Source organism: Macaca mulatta, chromosome 16, assembly GCF_049350105.2.
Source record: "Macaca mulatta isolate MMU2019108-1 chromosome 16, T2T-MMU8v2.0, whole genome shotgun sequence".
Classification (NCBI taxonomy): domain Eukaryota; kingdom Metazoa; phylum Chordata; class Mammalia; order Primates; family Cercopithecidae; genus Macaca; species Macaca mulatta.
Window position 1 is genome coordinate 71,836,854 of NC_133421.1, and position 24,352 is coordinate 71,861,205.

Consider the following 24,352-nt stretch of genomic DNA (forward strand, 5'->3'; position numbering starts at 1 on the left):
CACGCCTGGCCTAATTGTTATTTCTTTTCTCTTTGAGGCAAGACTTTTCTCCTTATCTTGGAAATCTGAAATTTTACAATGATGAGTTCAGTTGTGGATATTTTTCATACATTTTGCTTAGAACTCTGTGGGCTTTCTAAACTTGTAGGTGCTTGTGTCTCTCTGAAGACCTATTTTTTTTTAAGTTTGGCAATCTTACTTTTAATTTTTTTCCAGAATCTTGAAGTTCTTACTAATAATTTTTAACTTCTAAGGGTGCCTCCTTTTTATTCATTTCACATAGTCTCACATTCATGCATTATGAGTATACTATCTTCCAGAATCTCTTTTAGCATATTAGAGATCTTTGTTGGTTTATATTATCTTTCCTTTCCTTAATCATCTATTTATGTAGTTAAGAATGAGAGACTGAATAGATCATACCTGGTAGCCAGTAAGAGTTTGTCTTGTTTTTGTATTTGTGGATTGGTTGAGCTCTTAGGTTTCCAGCATGAATAAAAGCCCTGTGTATGAATGAAATGAATGAAATGTGTTCTCTGCCAAGCTTTGCTTCAGAGAGAGAAGGTAAAGAGGCAACAGTTAGTTCAGAGGCCCTTTAAATGGCAAAATTAGTTGGGCTTTATTCTCGGTCATGAAAATCCACCTTAACAGCTGTGGTTTTCATTCTGTTGCTGGAGAGTTCTCCAGTATTTCGGTTAGGGAGTAAATGCTAAACTGCCTGTTCTGTGACTCAGGGATTTTGGAGAAGCGGAGATTGAGACTGGCTGGTACAAATGTTCCATAGGCAGACTTTCATTTAATCTCTTTATTTTCATATTTTCCCTTCTTCCTGGCTTCTTAATTTTAAACTTAGTACCTGCCAAAACTGAGCATTGAGCTTTTCTGGTTTTTTTTTTTTTTTTTTTTTTTTTTCTGGGCAAATTGGCTTCCTTCACATCTTTACTTCTATATACCTAGATCCTCCTCCTTTGAGTAGTCTAGACTGTGGTTTCCTCCACTCTGTTTTATCAATTTGTATTTACTTGTTTACTTCTTTGTTATATGTCTCCCCAAAGTAGTGTATAAACTACTTGAGACAGAGAATTTCTGTTTTGTTCGCTACCATATCCCTAGCACATAGGATAGTGCCTGGTACACAGAAGACATTAAACAATCAAATGTTTAATAAATGAAAAAATAAATGAACATACTTTGCTTTCGTAAAAACAAACTTCTTTTCTACTTATGCCCACATCTCCCCTTCCATATTTATTCTCTTTGAATTTATTATGAGTTTATCACCTTTTCCCCTTATTTTAATCATTTCAATTTTTTTAAAGGGATCTTGGCAAGAAAAGGAGAAAAGCATGTGTCTTCACTGCCAGCCTTTAGGGTTACTTATGAGAATATTTTTCATGGGAAGAAAAACTCCTATTCTTTCATGTGTTCATCTACATTATGGCAGAAATCTTTTTTGTTTGTTTGTTTTTGGTAAGACTACAGAATTTGAAGATACTGAAAATGAAAAAATTGTTTATATTGCTAATGCGAACTTGGTTACAACCTAAATATCTATGGAAAAATCAACATGTGAAATATTTATTGTGATCAGGTGAATATAGTCAACAATGGTAACTAATATATGAAGTTAGTCTCAAATTAAGCCACTGCTTTCAGGTAAAATTTATATGGACTGATTGTCTATGTTATCATATAATGCCCAATAATTTTTACTGTGTCTTCAGCCATTCATTTATCATCACACACTGAAGCATAATGAAGGGAATGATTTCTATTTTAATTCTCATTATTCTAATAAACAATTCGCACTGTTTGTTTTTCTTAATGATAGTAAAGCACCATGTTTTCATACTTCAGACTCATTAGAAAAAATCATAATTTCTTGTTATGTACTTTTCTGTGTCTTCAAAGAAAAAATTGAGATCTGTAACCTGGACAATTTCCTGAAAGATATGGGGATTGAGGTTACATATGAGGAATATACAGAGCTAGTAAATCATCTCCCAACCAGTGGTGAGTATTTCAATTACTTTGGTGCCTTTCAAAGAGGGCTTTGGGTTTAATTATAAGACATACTGATACTGCACTTTGAATTACTATAAAAGTAAACAGAAATATCCAGTACTAAAGGAGGGGATATGTTTGTGTATATATATTTATTATTACTGTTAGGATTTTTTTGAAATGAACATTCAGATTTTAAATAAATATTAAGATTGTTATACAGAAAGTATTGGGACCCTAAATGACACTGACTAGGCTGTATGGTCTCAGAAACATCATTAAGGTCATTGGAAGGCCAAAACATAGGCAGACAAAAGAAGAAATTTGGGGAATGGAGGTGAGGGAGGTTAAGATGAGGAATGAAAAGAGAAAAAATAAGTTTAAGTTCCATTTTACAAGTTATTAAGAACAACCTAAAGCAGTGTCATGAAATTCTAATTTACTTAGGTTCAACTGTCATAGTAATAAAGGTAGCTTTCATTTACACAATTCTTACTATCTAGTAGAGACTATGTTTACTTCACAATATTATTCCAAAAATACATGAAATAATATACATAATGTCTAAAAGAAATCTTATTTTTCTTCCTATATATTGAATTATCAATGTTAGAATATAGATGTAAAAAAAGTTGATGAGTTGTTTCTCCAATACAGTGGTGGAAGATTATAGCTATACACTAGTTTTTATATTAGTCCATTCTTGCATTGTTATAAAGAAATACCTGAGACTGGGTGATTTATAAAGAAAAGAGGTTTAATTGGTTTACAGTTCCATAGGAGGTACAGAAAGCATGACCTGCTCAACTTCTGGGGAGGCCTCAGGAAACTTATAATTATGGCAGAAGGTGAAGGAGAAGCAGGCATGTCACATGGCTGAAGCAGGAGCAAGAGGTTGGGGAGGTGCTATGCACTTTTAAACAACCAGATCTCCTGAAAACGAACTCACTATCATAAGAACAGCATGAAGGGGATGGTGGTAAACCATGCATGAATATCGACCCCCATGATCCAGTCACCTCCCACCAGGCCCCAGCTCCAACACTGGGGATTACAGTTCAACATGAGATTTGATTGGGGCCACATATCTCAGCTATATCAGTTTTTAATGAGAAAGAAATAGGTCTAAATCTATCTCATTTGCCCATTTACTCATTTAACAAATACTTATTGAGGACCTGATGAATCAGGCCTGTTCCTGCCATCAAGAAATTGTATAGTTCATTTGTGGTGAGGGGGAAGTATATAAAGACAATTGGAAAGTAAAGTGTTAAAAGTGCCACAATTATTGAGAGTAAATATACAATAAATATTTGAGGAATGATGGAAGGAGGGAAAGTAGAAGGAAGGAAATAATGGTTACTCTCAGGTAACTAAGTGGTTAAATCTGATGAGGTGGATTTTTTAAAAAAAGAGCTGCTGCTACAAAAGTGGGCAAGGCAGTATTATACAGGAATTTTATCCTACAAGTAATGGTGTTGAGGGAGCCATTGAAGATTTTCTTGTTTGGGAGTGACTTCATGTTTTGTCCTTTAGACTTTTTAGAGCCTTCAGGATAAATTTCATATACTTTTGCTCAGAAAAGTAACAAACAAAAACCTTATCGATCTTCTCTTAACTGTTATGTCCACCTCATTTCTCTCTCTCTCCTACCATACACTTCCAAGTCAGTGATGAAAATGAACTGGGCAGCTTGTTGAAAAAAATTTAAACATAGAAACACACACATACACACACACACACACACACACATATGCACTTGAGATGATCATGTGATTTTTGTTTTAAAATTTTGTTTATGTGGTGTATCACATGTATTGACTTGCGTATGTTAAGCTATCATGGTGGATTATCTTTTGATATGTTGTTGGATTCAGTTAGCTAGTATTTTGTTAAGGATTTTAGCATCTATGTTGATCAAGGATATCGGTCTGTAGTTTTCTTTTTTGGTTATATTCTTTCCTGGTTTTAGTATTAGGGTGATGCTGGCTTCATAGAATGAATTAGTGAGGGTTCCTTCTTTCTCTATCTTGTGAAATAGTGTCAAAAGTATTGGTACCAATTCTTTCAGTGTCTGGTAGAATTCTGCTGTGAATTGTCTGGTCCTGGACTTTTTTTTGTTGGTAATTTTTAAATTACCATTTCAGTCTTGCAGCTTGTTATTGGTGTGTTCAGGGTATTCAATTCTTCCTGATTGAAGCTAGGAGGGTTGTATTTTTCCAGGAATTTATCCATTGCCTCTTCTAGGTTTTCTAGTTTATGTGCATAAAGGTGTGCATATTAGCATTGAATTATCTTTTGTATTTCAGTGGTGTCAGTTTTAATATCTCCTGTTTCATTTCTTAGTGAGATTATTTGGATTTTCTCTCTCCTTTTCTTCGTTAATCTTGCCAATGGTCTATAAATTTTATTTATCTTTTCAAAGAACCAGCCTTGTGTTTCATTTATCTTTTATTTTTTCTTGTTTCAACTTCATTTAGTTCTGGTCTGATCTTGGTTATTTCCTTTCTTCTGTTGGGTTTGGGTTTGGTTTGTTCTTGCTTCTCTAGTTCCTTGAGGTGTGACCTTAGAGTGTCAGTTTGTGCTCTTTCAGTCTTTTTGATGTAGACATTTAGGGCTGTGAGCCTTCCTCTTAGCATCACATTTGCTGTATCCCAGAGGTTTTCATAGGTTGGGTCATTATTGTCATTCAGTTCTAAGAATTTTTAAATTTCCATCTCGATTTTATTTTTGACCCAATGGTCATTCAGGAGCAGGTTATTTAATTTCCATGTATTTTCATGGTTTTGAAGGTCCCTTTTGGAGTTGATTTCCAGTTTTATTCCACTGTGGTCTGAGAGAGTGCTTGATTTAATTTCAGTTTTCTTAAATTTATTGAGGCTCATTTTATGGCCTATCATATGATCTATCTTGGAGAAAGTTCCATACACTGTTGAATAGAATGTGTATTCTGCGGTTGTTGAAGTGTTCTTTATGTATCTGTTAAATCCATTTGTTCCAAGATATAGTGTCAATTTTTTGTTTATTTATTTATTTTCTGTCTTGACGACTTCTCTAGTGCTGTCAGTGGAGTATTGAAGTCCTCCACTATTATTGTGTTGCTGTCTATCTCATTTCTTAGGTCTATTAGTAATTTTATAACTTTGGGAGCTCCAGTGTTAGGTGCATATATGTTTAGGATTGTGATATTTTCCTGTTGGACAAGGCTTTTTACCATTGAATACTGTCCCTCTTTGTCTCTTTTAACCACTGTTGCTTTAAAGTTTGTTTTGTCTGATATAAAAATAGCTACCCCTGCTTGCATTTGGTGTCCATTTGCATGGAATGCCTTTTTCCACCCCTTTGCTTTTATGTGAGTCATTATGTGTTAGTAAGTCTCCTGAAGGCAGCAGATATTTGGTTGGTGAGTTCTTATCCATTCTGTGGTTCTGTATCTTTTAAGTGGAGCATTTAGGCCATTTACATTCGATGTTAGTATTGAAATATGAAGTACCATTGCTTTCATCATGCTCCTTGTTGCTTGTGTACTTTGTGTTTTTTGGTTTTTTTGTTTGTTTTTGCTTTTTAACTTGTATTTTTGTGTTATAGGTCCTGTGTGATTTGTGCTTTAAAGAGGTTCTGTTTTGATGATGATTTTTCAAGATTTGTTTTAAGATTTACAGCTCCTTTTAGCAGTTCTTGTAGTGGTGGTTTGGTAATGGCGAATTCTCTCAGCATTTGTTTGTCTGAAAATGGTTGTATCTTTCCTTCATATATGATGCTTAGTTTCACTGGATACAAAATTCTTGGCTGATAATTGTTTTGTTTGAAGAGACTGAAGATAGGTCCCCAATCCCTTCTGGTTTGTAGGGTTTCTGCTGAGAAGTCTGTTGTTAATCTGATAAGTTTTCCTTTACAGGTTACCTGATGCTTTTGTCTCATAGCTCTTAAGAGTCTATCCCTCATCTTAACTTTGGATAACCTGATGACAGTGTGCCTAGGCGAAGATCTTTTTGTGATGATTTTCCCCAGTGTTCTTTATGCTTCTTATATTTGGTTGTCTAGGTCTCTCGCAAGGCTGGGGAAGTTTTCCTCAATCTGGATTTGGATTTCCTTGCGTTGGACTTCACCTTTCTGTGGTCCCTCCCTGGTTAGCCTAATAGCTAACCTCTTGAATTATTTTTCAGGTAAATCAGGGATTTCTTCTGGGTTTGGATCCATTGCTGGTGAAGTGTGATTTTTGAGGGGTGTTGAAGAGACTTGTTTTGTCATATTACCAGGGTTGTTGTTCTGGTTCCTTCTTATTTGGATAGGCTCTGTCAGAGGGAAGGTCTAGGGCTGAAGGCTGTTGTTCAGATTCTTCTGTCCCATGAGGTGTTCCCTTGATGTAGTACTCTCCCCCTTCTTTCCCTAATGTAGCAGGAAGAGTCGCGGACAAAACCCCTCAGACACCGAGTTAAAGAAGAAAGGGGTTTATTCAGCTGGGAGCATTGGCAAGACTCCTGTCTCAAGAGCTGAGCTCCCCGAGTGAGCAATTCCTGTCCTTTTTAAGGGTTCACAACTCTAAGGGGTTCTGTGTGAGAGGGTCGTGACCAATTGAACGAGCAGGGAGTATGTGACTGGGAGCTACATGCACCGGTAATCAGAACAGAACAGAACAGGACAGGGATTTTTACAATGCTTTTCCATACAATGTCTGTAATCTAGAGATAACATAACCAGTTAGGTCAGGGGTCGATCTTTAACTACCAGGCCCAGGGTGTGGTGCCGGGCTGTCTGCCTGTGGATTTCATTTCTACCTTTTAGTTTTTACTTCTCCTTTCTTTGGAGGCAGAAATTGGGCATAAGACAATATGAGGGGTGGTCTCCTCTCTTATTCCCTCCCTTTGAGACTCTCACTCATTTTATTAGTGGGAGTTCTTACCTTCATCCTTACTACCTATGTCCTCCTGCATGACAGATCAATGGTGATTCATGTAGTACACTTGCGCTGAAGCATTCTGGTGAACTAGAGTAGCAATGAAACCTTTTACCATTTGAATGAGTACAGGTAGTAAACAAGGGATCAGTAAGCAGGTTCCTGTTATTACTGTAATTTTTATTATAAGAGTTTGAAATCCTCCTAGCACTGGGAACCATTTTCAAACATGGCCTCAGGGTCAAATCCTTGCCACACTTGTACAGGCATATGTGCCAGTTTTGCCATGTCTTTAACTATATCTTCGACTACTTGCCCCTGATCATCTATGTGCAGGCAGCAATTGGTAGGGTTAAATTTTCCACAGACTTCTCCTTCAGCTGCTAGCAAGTAGTTGAGAGTTAATCTATTTTGATGGATAGCATTTCTCATCTGAGTTTCTTGCCAGATCAGAACAGGCTTTATCGGTTTTATTAGTGATGATCTCCAAGACAGCTTGCAACTGTATGATTTGGTTGAGCGTGTAAATGGGGGTCCAGTATCCCCATGAGCTGTCTTGTGCCTAAGTGGCAGGCCCACAGTATTGTATAGTTTTTTCAGGAGGCCATTCATCATCTTTTCAATTACCTATGGCTATGTTTCACTTTTTGCGGGAAGCATAGACAAGGAAGCCTAGGAGTTTGCCTGTTTTTGTGGGCAGTAGGAAGAAAGATGGTTTAATAGTGCCAATAACACAACTACCTGTTGACTGGTCAGGCAGCTTAGTGTAGGCTCTATGTCCACATATCCAGTATAGCCCAGTGGGGGCCATCCAGTCCTGGTGGGATTCTGGGTGGGCCCAAACGGTCTGCAACTTTGGAAATTTACTGAATGAATTTTTCTCTGTGTGGTTTGAACTCCACCATGTAACTGTTTTTGTGGTACCATTATACAGTTTTTGTCCCAGGCAACTAAGTCATCCTACAGAATGAGTGAATTCTTTTTTTTATCTAGCTGTGCAATGTTGTCCAATAATTGAGACTTGTAGAACCCAGAAATGATCAGGGTGATTCTTTTGGGCCAGGAATTCATCAGGAACTGGGTCTATAGGCACCAATTCTCGGGCTTCCTGTGGTCATTGATCTCCTATTATAGTTCCTCCACAAACATACCATGAAGTGACATTTAGAGACTGGGCTACATGCTCGGCTAATTGCAAAAACAAATTTCTGATTTTTCCTGGAGTCTCTGGTACTGGCACATTTAGTTCATCACAGAAAGTCTGAAATACTGGTTCTGGAGAGAGTTTACGAACCTCCCCTTTTACTAAGATATTTACTCTAGGATCTAGTCCTTTTCCATTGATGCCCAGAGATACCTGTTCTCCTTTTTCCCACCTTGGGTTTAAGGGATTTATAATTACTAATTTCAAGGGGTTGCAGCTTCCACTTGTACATGAGGGACTGCCTTCTCCTTTTTGGAGCTAAACAGGATCTTTTTCATTCTTTTTCTAAGTAGTCTAGATGGCACAAGACCAGTAATTACACACATTTGCACATGAACCTAATTCATGGCAGATATACTTACTTCCTGCCATTAAATCTTTTTTTTTCCAATTTGAAGAACCACATCCTATTCCATGCCAATTGCTATTGATAGTGGCACAAGCATTAAATTTTAGGGTTGTGTGCTTGGGGACCCATCTTTCTTCTGTCCTAGCTATTACTTTATTTGTATCACCTAGAAAAGGACCAGTCCTTAATTTTATTTTAAAAACTATGATCATGGGAGGCTTAAAATGGGTCATAACACACATCAGGTTGGTTATTGGGTTACATACCTTGGATAGAATAGCATTATACAAACAAGTGTCTTTTAGAGTCCTGGTACACTTGTAATAACCATAAAATAATAGGACTGTAGCAATCTTTTGTCCTACCTCAGTGACTTGATGTATATACTGGGAACAGTCCTCAGTCTGAGGAAGGTCAGTTGAAGTCCTTAGTGTACAAGTCCAAATTTTAAGGAAAATGGGTCCCGTGATGAGTTTCCCCATGTGTCGACCATGTATCGACCAGTCAGCTTTCAGGTGTGACTGGAGCAGGGCTTGTTGTCTTCTTTAGAGTCACTTTGCAGGGGTTGGAGAAGCTGCTCCCGTCCATATACAGCTCCTAGTCTACTGATGTTTAAGGATGGTCTCAGAGACTGGGCCCACTAGAATAAACTGAGGCCAATACCTCTACACAGTTATGTTCAACTGGGCTCTGTGATACCAGGAGCAAGGTAGCAGGGTTTAGGGTGTTGCAAACGTCAATGGTTATGTGGGGATTTTCACAGAGCAAGCTTTGGTATCTAGTTAGTCTATCATTTGTTAGCTAATGATGTCCTTTGGTATTTATTAAAGTCACCACAGCATGGGGTGACTTTATGTTCAGGTTTTGCCCAAGAGTTAGCTTATCTGCTTCTTGTGCTAACAGTACCATTGCTTCCAGGTCCCTTAGACATGGGGGCCAACCTTTAGAAACCCTGTCTAGTTGTTTTGAGAGATAGGCCACTGGCCTTGGCCAGGGCCCCACAGTCTGGGTTAAAACTCCAACTGCCATTTTTTTTCTTTCTGAAACAGAGTATAAAAAGTTTTGTCAGGTCAGGTAGCCCCAGGGCTGGGGCCGACCTGAGTTTTTCTTTTAACTCATGAAAAGCTCATTGCTGTTGGTTGTAATAGATGTAGTTTATCCAATATACATTTTTATTAACTGTCACCTACTAAAATATTGACTTATATCCTGTAGCTATTTGATTTCAAGCTTTAAATTCATCTGGTATTCCTTGTGGGGCTCCAATTGCATCTAAATAGATGTAAGAGTCGAAAGATCCATAAGGGGCTTTTCTCGCTTTATGATGTCTTATTTTTTCTCCCTCTGGTTGATGAAATGCCAGGGTGAAAGGTATAGCCAAATGGACTAAAGCACAAGTACCACTCCAGTTATTTGGCAGAGTGCCCAGTAAAGGTCCACCACAATACCACCACACATACACTCAGGGATGAACAAGGACTGACTGATTGATAAGCTCTTGAAAATTCTTAAGCTCATCACATCCCTTCAGGTCTCCAAGGAATGCTAAGTTTCCTCCCTGTCATGAGAGACATGAAGTGAACTTAGTGTTGGGAGATGGAAGCTGAATGGACCTCAGGGGCTGACCCGCAGGGTGCCGGACTTCAGGATATAGCAGGGAGCTTGGCATGACTTATTACTTCAGGCTGTAGAATCCTGGAAAAGAGCTACCATGCAGCCTACACTTGGTCAACTGGAGGACCACCTTAGTGGAAGGGGGATAATCTGGGCCTCTGGCCTGCCATGTGCACAAGCATAACAATTGCTTTTGTTTAACATGCAGATGGAATATTTGATCCATTTTAACCAGGCGTTTGCATCTTGCTAAAGTTTGTTTTAAGTCTTTAACTTCTATGATCCTTTAGTAAAATGAATGTATGGTTTTAGGAAATTACAAAAACTGGTTGGAGCAGTCCATCCTTGCTCTTTATTGGTCCACAGAACGTTGGACCAACTATGGCATGAAAGCTGTACATCGGGAGGCAAGACTCCTGGTTGGCACTGGGGTCTTTATTGAAATCTCCCTGGATTAAATGGTCCTAGTTTACTAATGCCCAGTCTGAGGAGAGTCAGGAGGGACAGAAGTACTTTTCTAAAGTAGAAAGCTGTCTTTGACTTGGCAAGTCTCCACAGAGTATAACAAGGCAACCATTAAATGCAATAGTTTGAGATGAAATTGACTTGGTTATGTTAATAACTAGATGGTCAGCAATAGAACAAGGAAAGAAGAAAGAGTAATAGAATAGATGAAAAGAGTTAAATTTTTCTTAGCTTTAGTTTGGTAGGATTTTCCCCTGGGACTATGGCCCATGACTCTGGAGGGGGTGGCACTTTCTTGACTTGGGTGTGATGAGTCCATCATTTTTTGCTGTATGAACAGCGGTCTTAGCGATTAGCAGCACAAGGTAGGGTCCTTCCCAGGCTGGCTTGAGTTTTTCTTCTTTCCACCCTTTGATGAGAATGTGATCTTCAGGCTGGTGCTGGTTTACTGGAAATTCTAGGGGTGGTACATGTGCTAAAAGACTTTTAGTTTTTGAGGGAAAGGAAAGTGGAAGATAAACCAAGTATATAATTTTTAAGAAATTGACATTTTGTTTTAAATGTGGAGACCTTGGCAATGGACTTTATAGTCCTTAGTGCCTTTTTAGTGAGAAATTTCCTTTAGCACTTATTTTTATTAGTTTTTAAAACAAAGAAAGCCAAATACCATTTTACATTTAACAGTGCTTCCTGTATGATTTTTATACCAGATAAGCTAAATTTTACCTTTATATTAGTATGTTATTAGTGTTAAACCTAATTTTAATAAAACCTTGTAGACATATTTATCCAATTTTTAATGTTTAACCATAAGGTAAGATTTTGTAGACGCTTTTTAACCTTTTATAATTTTTGCTAAAGAGCAGGTTGGTGCATTAAGAAAAATCTGTTATGCTTTTATTTTAATGTCCAGTTTACAGAAAAGCTGAATGATACCTCTTTAGCCAATGTTTACACACAGAATTTTCTTTCCAATTAACATTTGAAAACTTGATTAAAACTTTAAAACAAAATATACATATTTTAACCTCTTAATGTAGGTAAAACTTTACATTCTTATGCCTCCTTATAATTCTTCTACCAAAAGTATATTTTGCTCTCCTTGTATACTTTGCACATAAACTGTTTCTTTAAGAGTTTTACATTTAGGAGGCCTGATTACTTTTAAATTATACAACAATTTCTTGCATGAATTTCCTTTTATAACCTTTAAAAAAAACCAAACAATTAATTTACTTTAGGACAATTATTTACCATATAACATTCCTTTCCATATAAATTCTCCCCTATTTTAGGACAATAATTTATCATATAACATTCCTCTTTATATAAATTCTCCCTTTTTTTTTCATTCAGTTACCTGGGAGGAACCATCTATCATCCTGTCCTGAAGGGGGTTCCTCCTAGGTCTGCCCAGGCCTTTTTATGGTAATTAAGATTTAAATCCTTTGTTAGGAAACCTGCTGGGTTAAGGGAATTTCCTTATTTTTTTTTTCTGACAGAATAGCCCCATACTTTAAGATTTTTCAGTTAGTAAGCTACTTTTTTGCTTTTTTGATTTAGGATAGTTCTGAACTGAACTAGTGAGGTGTGCTCACAATGAGGTTTCCTGTTCTGTTAATGAAGCAGTTGCCACTGCAGGTTGAATATATTTGGGCAATCTGTGGATTACTGAGTTAAGGATTTTTGATAGAAGGCTACAGGTTGTCAGTGGCCTAATTTGGCCCCTCTGCCTCTGCGCTCCTCTTGGCCTCTCTCTCTCTCCTCTGTGCCTCTCTCTCTCTCCTTTCTGTCTCTCTGTCCTCTGTCTCTCTCTCTCTCTCTCTCTCTGTCTCTCTCTCCTCTCTGTCTCTCTCTCCTCACCTTTCTCTCTCTCCTCTCTGCCTCTCTCTCTCTCCTCTCTGTCTCTCTCTCTCTCTTTATCTGCCTCTGCCAGCTTCTTATACTGCAGTTCTCTCAACCACTGTGGAGGGATCTAAAACCAACTGTAACCAAGCATCTATGTATGGGAACTGGTCTGGGTGCCCTGGCTTTACAGGTTACTTTGTGCCATACCTTTGAAACAAGGGACCTCTCCGGGCTTCCTTCTGATTGCCAACCCACCTCTAATGCTGACCAGTCTATTTTACACAACTTTCTAAGTTTTCCTGGTGTCATGGTAACTCCATGGTCTCCCTTAAATCCCTTTTTAAAATTTTTCAACATAGTTCCTAGTGGGGTGGGCTTATTTTGTGCATCACCTCTGTTTCCTTGAGACAAAACACCATGCTCACACCACACACACACCACAGAACAAAGAACGAGTAAAAAGGGCACACACACACTTTTACAGTTTATGCCAAACCAGAATTAAAACCAAAATCAGAGTGTCAAGAAATCCAAGCCAGGTCAAAACTAAAACCAAAGTATCAAGCAATCCACATCAAATCAAAAACAAAAACCAAAGTGCCGGTACAGGCATGTCATGGGTGGTCAAACCATGCTTCCACTCAAATGGAGTAGGCAAGTTCTGAAGATCAGTCCTGTCAAGCAATTCAAACCAAGTCAAAACCAAAACCAAAGTGCTGATAAAGGCATGCCGTGGGTGATCAGGCCACGCTTCCACTCAAATGGAGTAGGCAAGTTCCCAAGACCAGTCCTGTCTAGCAATTCAAACCAAGTCAAATCTAAAATCAAAACCAATGTGTCAATAAAGGCATGCCATGGGTAATCAGGCCACACTTCCACTCAAACAGAGTGGACAAGTTCCAAAGACCAGTCTTTCCAAGTTTTAGATCTCCAGACTCCAAGTGCTAGTTCCTTCACGGTGTTCAGCCACTGGGTTGATCCTCCACGGGGGCCTGCCACACACTGCTCTGGTGAGGCATCCCACCGGGGCAAATGCCTACCCGGGAGCACTCTCAGGATCCAGTTGCTCAGGCTGGTCAGAGTCCCCCACAGGGATGTTCCACAGGGCAGGCTTAAGCTGCCTAAGGAGCTGCCTCGACCATCTGCCAATCACCTCGCTTCCCAGTCAGAGAACCAAGAAATGTAGCAGGAAGAGCCACAGACAAAACCCCTCAGACACTGAGTTAAAGAAGGAAGGGGTGTATTTGGCTGGGAGCACTGGCAAGACTCCTGTCTCAAGAACTGAGCTCCCTGAGTGAGCAATTCCTGTCCTTTTTAAGGGCTCACAACTCTAAGGGGGTCCATGTGAGAGGGTCATGATCAAATGAGCAAGCAAGCAGTATGTGACTGGGAGCTGCATGCACCGGTAATCAGAACAGAACAGAACTGGACAGGGATTTTTACAGTGCTTTTCCATACAATGTCTGTAATCTATAGATAACATAACTGGTTAGGTCAGGGGTTGCTCTTTAACTACCAGGCCCAGGGCACGGCGCCAGGCTGTCTGCCTGTGGATTTCATTTCTGCCTTTTAGTTTTTACTTCTCCTTTCTTTGGAGGCAGAAATTGGGCAAAAGACAATGTGAGGAGTGTCTCCTCCCTTACTATGGATGTGGCTTCCTGTGAGCCGAGCTGCAGTGATTGTTGTCTCTCTTCTGGGTCTAGTTACCCAGCAAGTCTACCCAGCTCTGGGCTGGTAATGGGGATTGTCTGCACAGAGTCCTGTGATGTGAACTGTCTATGAGTCTCTCAGCTATGAATACCAGTGCCTGTTCTGGTATACGTAGTGGAGGGTGCAGTGGACTCCATGAGGGTCCTTAGCTGTGGTCGTTTAATGTTCTATTTTTGTGCTGGTTGCCCTCCTGCCAGGAAGTGGTGCTTTCCAGGGAGCATAAGCTGTCATAGTATGGAGAGGTACCGGTGGTGGGCCGGGGCCCTAGAACTCCCAGGATTATATGCCTTTTGTCTTCCACTATTAGGGTGGTTAGGGAAGGGCCATCAGGTAGGGGTGGGGCTAGGCATGTCTGAGCTCAGACTCTCCTTGGGCAGGTCTTGCTGTGACTGCTGTAGGAGATGCAGGTGAGATTCCCAGGTCACTGGGGTTTTGTACCTAGGAGGATTATGACTGCCTTTGCTGAGTCATGCAGATTGTCAGGGAAGTGGGGGAAAACTGGCAGTCACAGGCCTCACCCAGCTCCCATGCAAACTAAAGTTCTGGTCTCACTCCCACTGTGCCTACCCTCCCCCGCAATAGCCCTGTCTGTCTCCAGGCGGAGGGCAAGACAGGTTTGAAAATTTGCCAAGGTAGGCCGGGCGCGGTGGCTCAAGCCTGTAATCCCAGCACTTTGGGAGGCCGAGACGGGCGGATCACGCGGTCAGGAGATCGAGACCATCCTGGCTAACACAGTGAAACCCCGTCTCTACTAAAAATACAAAAAATTAGCTGGGCGAGGTGGCGGGTGTCTGTAGTCCCAGCTACTCCGGAGGCTGAGGCAGGAGAATGGCGTAAACCTGGAAGGCAGAGCTTGCAGTGAGCTCAGATCCGGCCATTGCACTCCAGCCTGGGCGACAGAGCGAGACTCCGTCTCAAAAAAAAAAAAAAAAAAAAGAAAGAAAGAAAATTTGCCAAGGCTTTCTGCCTCCCAGCTGCAAGAGAAAAGGGCTTTAGTTCTTCCCCCACCTGTGAAGTCTGCACACCTGATTCATGCCTTCTCCCGAGTTCTGGCCAGGAGGCGTCTTGCCCCCTCAAATTGTTACAAAGTTCAGCGAGATAATTCCTTCTCTCCATGTAGTTTTACCCTGTGGTTCTCTGGCCACCTTCCCAATGGATCCCTGTGATGCCAGGCAAGAATGGGCTGCTTGGGGACCCACCAAACTCCCAGAGCCTTTCTGCTGCTTCCTCTACCCCCATATTTCGCTCAGCTCTCCAACTTGACTCAGCTCCAGGTAAAGTCAGAAACTTCTCCCACAAACAGACCTTCAGTTTCTCCAGTGGGGGTGTGTGTTTGGGAGGAGAGGGTCTCCCTTTCTCACTTCCGCAGTTGGGGCACTCACAGTATTTGGGGTGTCTCCTGGGTCCTGCAGGAGGAGTCCACTTTCTCTCAGGATTGCTGGTTTGTTCTTGTAGTTGATGTGGAACTGAAATTCACAGTGCAAGCCTCTGCATGCTGCTATGTCCGAAGCTGCAATCTAAAACTGCCTCCCATCTACGATGATCCCCTGAATCTCCCCTTTATTCTTATAAATAAATATTCAGTTACACAGACAGACATCTACTGAGGTTGTCATCTGTGACAAGACATTGGGAGTACAAACCAAATAAGCATCACAGCATCTTCATCAGGAGTAGATTCCATCTCAGGAAACCACTTTCTTTGCACACCCATAAGAAGCAATTCCTCATCCATTGAAGTTATATCATGAATTTGCAGCAATTCAGTCACATTTTCAGGCTCCACTTCTATTTCTAGTTCTCTTGCTATTTCTACCATATATGCAGGTACTTCCTCCAAATGATTTCTTAAAGTTATCATGAAGGTTGGAGTCAACATCTTCCAAATTAACATGTATTATTCTTTAACAACATGTATTTGTTAAAGAATAAGACTTGGAAAGTCAAAATTATTTCTTGGTCCATGGGCTGCAGAATGGATATTGTGTTAGCAGGCATGAAAACAGGATTCATCTCCTTGTACTTCATCAGAGCTCTTGGGTGACTGTCTGCATTGTCAGTGATCAGTAATATTTTGCAAAAAATATTTTTTTCTGAGCGCTAGGTCACAATAGTGGGCTTAAAATTTTCAGTAAATCATTGTGCCAACAGTATGCTATCATCCAGGCTTTGTTGTTCCATTTATTGAGCACAGGCAGAGTAGATTTATCCTGTGCTAGTAGTATCTTAAGGGTCCTAGGATTTTCAGCATGGTTAGTGAAATTAATAAATTACTTCAACTTAAAGTCGCTAGTTGCATTAGTCCCTAACAAGAGAGTCAGCTTGTTTTTGAAGCTTTGATCTCAGGCATTAACTTCACCTCTCTAGCTATGAAAGTCCTAGATGACACCTTCTTTCAATAGAAGGCTGTTTCATCTCTATTGAAAATCTGTTGTTTAGTGGAGCCACCTTCATCAGTTATCTCAGCCAGATTTTCTAGATAACTTGCTACAGCTTCTTTAGCACACTTGCTGCTTCACCTTGTACTTTTATGTTATGGAGATGGCTTCAGGTTTTGGTTTCAGGACATGTTGTGTTGCTTTGATCTTCTATCCAGACCACTAAAACTTTCTCCATATCAGTAATAAGGCTGTTTCTCTTTGTGTGTTCACTACAGTAGCTCTTTTCAATTCCTTAAGAATTTTTCCTTTGCATTTACAAGTTGGCTGTTTAGCATAAGGGTCATAGCTGTCAGTTTATTTTGGCTTTTGATATGCTTTCTTCATTAAGCTTAATCATTTCTAGCTTTTGATTTAAAGTGAGCAATGTGAGACTCTTCCTTTCACTTGAACATTTAGAGGCCATTTATAGGGGTATTGTCAATATTATTGCATATCAGAGAACAGAGTGTCCCAAGGAAAGGGATGGAGGTGGGGGAATGGCCTGTACGTCGAGCAGTCAGAAGCCACAGAAACATATTAAGTTCTCCATCTTGTATGCACATGCTTGATGGCACCCCAAAACAATTACAAGAGTAATATCAAAGATCACTGATGACAAATCACTATAACAAATATAATAATAATGAAAATGTTTGAAATATTGTGAGAATTATCAAAATGTGACACAGAAATGTGAAATGAGAGCATGGCTTTGGAAAAATGGCACCTGTAGACTTGCCTGACACAGGGTTGCTACAAACCTTCAATTTGTAAAAAAACAAGTATCTGCAAAGTACAATAAGATGAGCACAATAAAATGAGGCATCCTGTAGAAGGAAGAGAATAATAAAGATCAGAGCAGAAATAAATGAAATAGGACTAGAAAACAGTACAAAGAGTCAAAGAATCTAATAATTTGATTTTTTAAAATATAGACAAAGTTGAAAACCTCTTTAGCTAAACTAAGAAAAAAGAGAAGACCCAATAAATAAAATCGGAAATGAAAAAGGAGACATCACAACTGATAGCACAGAAATATAAAGGATCATAAGAGACTGCTACAAACATTTATACATCAACAAATTGGATGATGTAGAAGAAATGGATAAAGCTGTAGATGGATACAGCCTATAAGGACTGAATCACAAAGATACAGAAAATCTGAAAGGATCAATAATGGGTAAGAAGATTCAATCAGTAAAGTCTCCATCAAGGGAAAGCCCAGGATCTGATGATTTCACTCCTGAATTCTGCCAGACAATTAAGAAAGAATTAACACAAGTCCTTTTTGAACTCTTCCAAAAAATTACAGTGAAGTGAATACTTCCAAACATATTTAATGAGGCCAGGATTACCTTGATACCAAATCCGGTTAGAACTTTATAAGAAAAGAAAATTACAGCTCAATATCCCTGATGAGTACAGATACACAAATCCTCAACAAAATGCTAGTGAACTGAATTCAACAGCACATTAAAGGGATCATTTACCATGATCAAGTAGGATTTATCTCAGGGATTCAAGGATGGTTCCAAATATGCAAATCCATAAATGTGATAAACCACATTGACAGAATGAAGGACAGAAACCATATTATAATCACAATAGCAGCAGGAAAGGCATTCAACAAAATTCAACGTTCTTTTATAATAAAACTCTCAGCAAATTAGGTACAAAAGGAACGTACATCAACACAATAAAGACCATATATGACAAACCCATAGCTAACAACATATTTAACTGAAAAGTTGAAAGCTTTTCCTCTAACAGCAACAACCAGAAAAGAATGCTGACTCTTGCCACGTCTAGTCAGCATAGTATTAGAAGTCCTAGCCGAATCAGTTAGGCAATAGAAAGAAATAAAAAGCATCCAAATTGGAAAGAAAGAAGTTAAATAGTATCTGTTTGCAGATGACAGGATCTTACATATAGAAAATTCCAAACTTTCTACCAAAAAACTGTTAGAACTAAAAAATGAATTCAGTAAAGTCACACTGAACATAAAAAAATCAGTAGCATTTCTATACACTAACAATGAATTAGCTGGAAAAAAAAAAAACAGTCAAGAAAATATTTAGGAATCAATTTAGCCAAGGAAGTATAAGATCCATGTACTGAAAAGTATAAAACATTGATGAAAGAAACTGAAGACACAAATAAGTGGAGTGATATCACATTCATGGATATTCCTTGTTCATGGATTAGAAGAATTGATAATGATAAAATGATAAAATGCCCATTCTACCCAAAGCAATGTGTTCTATGCAATGTATGCTAATCAATGTGTTCTAAGCAATGTGTTCAATGGAGTTACTATCCAAATTCCAGTTACCTTTTTACATAAATGGAAAAAACAATCCTAAATTTTATATGGAACTATAAGACTGAATAGTCAAGCAATCCTTAACAAAAAGAACAAAGCTGGAAGCATCACACTACCAAATTTGAAAATCTACCACAAAGCTATAGTAATCAAAACAGCATGGTATTGACCCCAAAACAAACACATAGAGCAATGGAACAGAATAGAGAGACAAGAAATAAATCCAAGAATTTTTGGTTATTTGATTTTGGACAGAGGCTAAGAACATATAATAGCGAAAACACAGTTTCTTCAATAAATAGTGTTGGAAAAGCTGAAATGAAATTAGACCTTTAAGGTAGTCTGTTTTCTGCTGCTATAACAGAATACCACAGACTGGGTAGTTTATATAAAGAGAAGATATTTATTTGTTTTGTGGTATGGTGGCTGGAAGGTTCAAGAGCATGGCACTGGCATCTGGAGAGGGTCATCCCATGTTGGAAGGCAGAAAGCAGAAGTGAGCACTCAAGACAGAGAGAGGAAATTGGGCCGAACTCATCTTTTTATCAGGAGCCCTCTCCTATGATAATTAATCCACTCCCTTAGTAAGGGCATTAATCTATTCATGAAGTTAGAGCCCTCATAACCTAATAACCTCTTAAAGGCTCCACCTCCCAATACTGTGAAATTGGTAATTACATTTCAGCATGAGTTTCAGAAGGAACATTCAAGCTATAGCAACCCTAATTCACACAACTTTAAAAAATCAACACAAAGTGGGTTAAAGCCTTAAACATAAGGCCTGAAACTGTAGAACTATCAGAAGAAACATAGGAGAAAAGCTCCATGATATTGGTTTGGGCAATGAGTTTTCATATATGAACCCAAAATACAGGCAACGAAAGTGAAAATAGATAAATAATATTACATCAAAGTGAAAAGCTTCTACACAGCAAAGAAAATAAGAAACAGAGTGAAGAGAAAAACTTTGGAATTGACAAGTATACTTGTAAACCATACATCTGATAAGGGGTTAATATCCAAAATAAAAAGGAACTCAAACAACACAATAATAAGAATACAAAAAAAGATTAAAAATGGGCAAAGCAGCTAAGGACCTGATGGATAGATTTCTCAAAAGAAGACATACAAATGGGGAACAGATACATGAAAAAGTGCTCTTTTTCTTGTAAATTTGGTTGAGTTCTTTATAGGTTCTGGATATTAGTCCTTTGTCAGATGAGTAGATTGCAAAAATTTTCTCCCATTCTGTAGGTTGCCTGTTCACTCTGATGGTAGTTTCTTTTTCTGTGCAGAAATTCTTTAGTTTAATTAGATCCCATTTCCCCATCAAAAAGTGGGCAAAAGATATGAATAGACACTTCTCAAAAGAAGACATTCATACAGCCAACAGACACATGAAAAAATGCTCATCATCACTTGCCATCAGAGAAATGCAAATCAAAACCACAATGAGATACCATCTCACACCAGTTAGAATGGCAATCATTAAAAAATCAGGAAACAACAGATGCTGGAGAGGATGTGGAGAAATAGGAACACTTTTACACTGTTGGTGGGACTGTATACTAGTTCAACCATTGTGGAAAACAGTGTGGCGATTCCTCAAGGATCTAGAACTAGAAATACCATTTGACCCAGCCATCCCATTACTGGGGATATACCCAAAGGATTATAAGTCATGCTGCTATAAAGACACATGCACACGTATGTTTATTGCAGCACTATTCACAATAGCAAAGACTTGGAATCAACCCAAATGTCCATCAGTGACAGACTGAATTAAGAAAACGTGGCACATATACACCATGGAATACTATGCAGCCATAAAAAAGGATGAGTTCTTGTCCTTTGTAGGGACATGGATGCAGCTGGAAACCATCATTCTCAGCAAACTATCGCAAGAACAGAAAACCAAACACCGCATGTTCTCACTTATAGGTGGGAATTGAACAATGAGATCACTTGGACACAGGAAGGGAAACATCACACACCGGGTCCTATTGTGGGGAGGGGGGAGGAGGGGAGGGATAGCATTAGGAGATACACCTAATGTAAATGACAAGTTAATGGGTGCAGCACACCAACATGGCACATGTATACATATGTAACAAACCTGCACTTTGTGCACATGTACCCTAGAACTTAAAGTATAATAAAAAAAAAAAAAGAGGGGAAAAAAATGCTCAACATCACTAATCATCAGGGAAATTAAAATTAAAATGACAATGCGGTATCACCTCACACCTGTTAGAATGACTATTACTAGAAAGACCAAGGGTAAGTATTGGCAAGGATGTGGATAAAGGGGAACTCTTACACACTGTTGGTGGGAATGTAAAATAATATAGCCGTTAAGGCACACAGTATGGAGATTTCTCAAAAAATTAAAAATAGAACTACCATATGATCAAAAAATTCCACTCCTGGAGAGAGAGAGAGAGAGAGAGAGAGAGAGAGAGAGAGAGAGATATGTAAATTAGTGATATATATGCACAGTGGAATGCTATTCAGCCTTTTAAAAGAAGGAAATTCTGTCATTTGCTACAATGTAGATGATCCTGGAGGACATTATATTAGTGAAATAATGTAGTCACAGAAAGACAGACACCACTTGATTGCACTTATATGTGGAATTTTAAAAAGTCAAACTCATAGAAACAGAGTAAAACAGTGATTATCAGAGGCTGGTGGGTGCAGGAAATAGGGGGTTCTTGGTCCAAAGATGCAAGATTTCAGTTAGACGCAAGGAATAAGTTCAAGACATCTATTGTTCATCATGGTGACTATAGTTAATAACCATGTATTATATGCTTGAAAATTGCTAAAAGAGTAGATTTTGTATTCACACTCCAAAAAATGATAAGTATGTGAGATAATTCATAAGTTAAATAGCTTGATTTAGCCATTCTACAATGTATGCTTATGTCAAACATGTTACACACCATAAATGTATATAATTTTATCGATTAAAAAATAAATTTTAAAAGATTTGCTATTTATACTAATTTTTGTAATTTTGAGTTATAGTGCTTTTTGACTTCCCATATTATTGTTGCTTTTGTTTAAAACCTTGTGTCTTTTCTCACAGCTGATGGGAAGGTAACTCAACTTCAATTGATGGATACCATAAAGACTCTTAAAGGTGAGTAATAAGACATAAAATTAAAATCTTTAGCCTTCACAATAGTATTTTAATAAAGCTATTAAATGTTTGTCCTTGATTATAAGAATACATGTTCATAATACACAAAGCTTGTAGAAAACAAAGGAAGCATAAAAAAGGCAAAAAATCACCCCTAGTTTACAACCAAAGACAAAGATTACCAACGTCTATATTTTGGTACATTTCTTTTAGTTCTTTTTTTATATTTTGCATTGAAATTCTTGGTTTTGATTTTTAGTGTTTGTATTATTTAATGAGTAAAAAAATGATAATCATATTTTATTGATTGATCATTTGTGTCCACTGATACTGAGTTTGTTTCATGGACAAAGAATCACTGTACTACTGTAACACTGAACAACTTCTGTGATCTCTTTATATATTTTTTCTAAGTAATGTAATTTATTCTGGCTTTCTTAAAGTGGTCATGTTTTTGACCTGCACGGAACTATTGCTGTTATAAATTGGCAGTATTTAAGTTACTTTAGTAACTAAATACATAAGTAGAAATTTAGAAGGGTTGGATGAAGTAGAAGGGAAAAAATACTACTTCTGGTATAGATAGTAAGTAGTGGCCAAAATAATTGAATTATTATCTACTGGTGAAATTTAGTGGTAGACAATTACCAACTTCACATTAAAAAAATTTGGCTTAGGCTGGTCATCAGAGGTATAATTTTGATCCTTGAACAAGGATTAATGATATCAGGTTCTGTTGCTAATTTTGCTATTTATTTTATATGTATTTTAAAACAAACATAATCATGCAAGTTTGCTTGAAAGCACAACATGCACAGAGTACTTTGATCTCAGATATTATGTTATGTATATGTGCACATAGATAAACAGATTTTTTTTCCTCTAATTTGTGTCATTTTTCTTAAGGAGACAAGGTTAATGCTAAAAAGCCTAACAATATTCAGGAGAAGTTGGGAGTGGAACTCACAAATAAGGAATCTTGGAATCTACAAGAACACTTACCAGTTGATGGTAAACATTTCTGGCATTGCTGATATTTTTAAAGGAGCATATCTTATCTATGAGAATTAGTTAAACAATACCTATTTTGCCATGTTGCAGCTTTGAAATGTATTCAGAAAGGTTAACTCTTAAATACATTAGAATATTGTCTTCTCTTACAATTCTTTGGTGTCATTGACAGGCTTAAGCAATATCTGAGAGTGACTCTACCATGAGTGACTTAGGAAAAGAAAAACAGATAAAGGAAAATAAGATGGTAAATGAGTAGACATAGAAGGAAAGAGAAGGCCTGAAAGTAAGATACTAAGAAATGGAGAAGAAGGCCAGGAGGAGGTTAGGCAATTAGAGTTTCAAAAGTTCTTGGACCAGAAATGGGGCAGGCTGAAGATCACTCATAGGTGTGATCTGATTCTTTTTTTTTTTCTTCAACTTTTATTTTAAATCGCGGGTTACGTGATGTGCAGGATGTGCAGGTTTGTTGCATAAGTAAATGTGTGCCATGGTGGGTTGCTGCACAGCTCAACCCATCACCTAGGTATTAAGGCCAGCATCCATTAGCTACTCTTCCTGATGCTCTTCCCCTTACCCCCAGTGGCAGGTCCCAGTGTGTGTTGTTCCCCCAATGTTTCCATCTGTCTCATCGTTCAGCTACCACTTTTAAGTGAGAACATGCAGTGTTTGATTTTCTGTTCCTGCATTAGTTTGCTAAGGATAATGGCTTTCAGCTCTATCCATGGCCCTGCAAAGGACATGATCTCATTCCTTTCTGTGGCTGCATAATATTCCATGGTGTATATGTACCACATCTTCTTTATCCACTCTATCATTGATGGGCATTTGGGTTGATTCCATGTCTTTGCTATTGTGAATAGTGCTGCAGTGGACATACTCATGCATGTATCTTTGTAATAGAATTATTTCTGTTCCTTTGGGTACATACCCAGTAACTGGATTGCTGGGTCAAATGGTATTTCTGGTTCTAGATCTTTAAGGAATCACCACACCATCTTTCACAATGGTTGAACTAATTATATTCTCACCAACAGTAGGAAAGCATTCCTGTTTCTCTCAGGGAAATGCAATTTAAAACATAAATAGATCTCACTATTCATCCACTAAAATAACTAAAAATAAAAAGATCAACAGTACCCGTTGTTGGTAGTGATGTGGAGCAATTGAAACTCATAATTGCTAGAGGGTCTTCTAACCACTGTGGAGATCAGCATGGTAGTTTCTTAAGAAACTGAACATAAGGCTGGGCGCAGTGGCTCACGCCTGTAATCCCAGCACTTTGGGAGGCCGAGGTGGGCGGATCACGAGGTCAGGAGATGAAGACCACCCTGGTTAACACGGTGAAACCCTGTCTCTACT

At 38.4% G+C, this 24,352-nt stretch overlaps 1 protein-coding gene across 1 annotated transcript in view; it reads left to right on the forward strand.

The window, feature by feature from the left end:
• The window catches only part of LOC114673157 (EF-hand calcium-binding domain-containing protein 13-like), a 115,895-nt gene extending 112,332 nt beyond the window's left edge, over positions 1–3,563 (forward strand). The window contains exons 20-21 of the mRNA XM_077971050.1: positions 1,912–2,013; positions 3,541–3,563. Of these exons, the coding sequence (XP_077827176.1) occupies positions 1,912–2,013; positions 3,541–3,563 (125 nt within the window). The remainder of the gene's footprint in view (positions 1–1,911; positions 2,014–3,540) is intronic.
• The last annotated feature ends 20,789 nt before the right edge of the window (positions 3,564–24,352 follow it).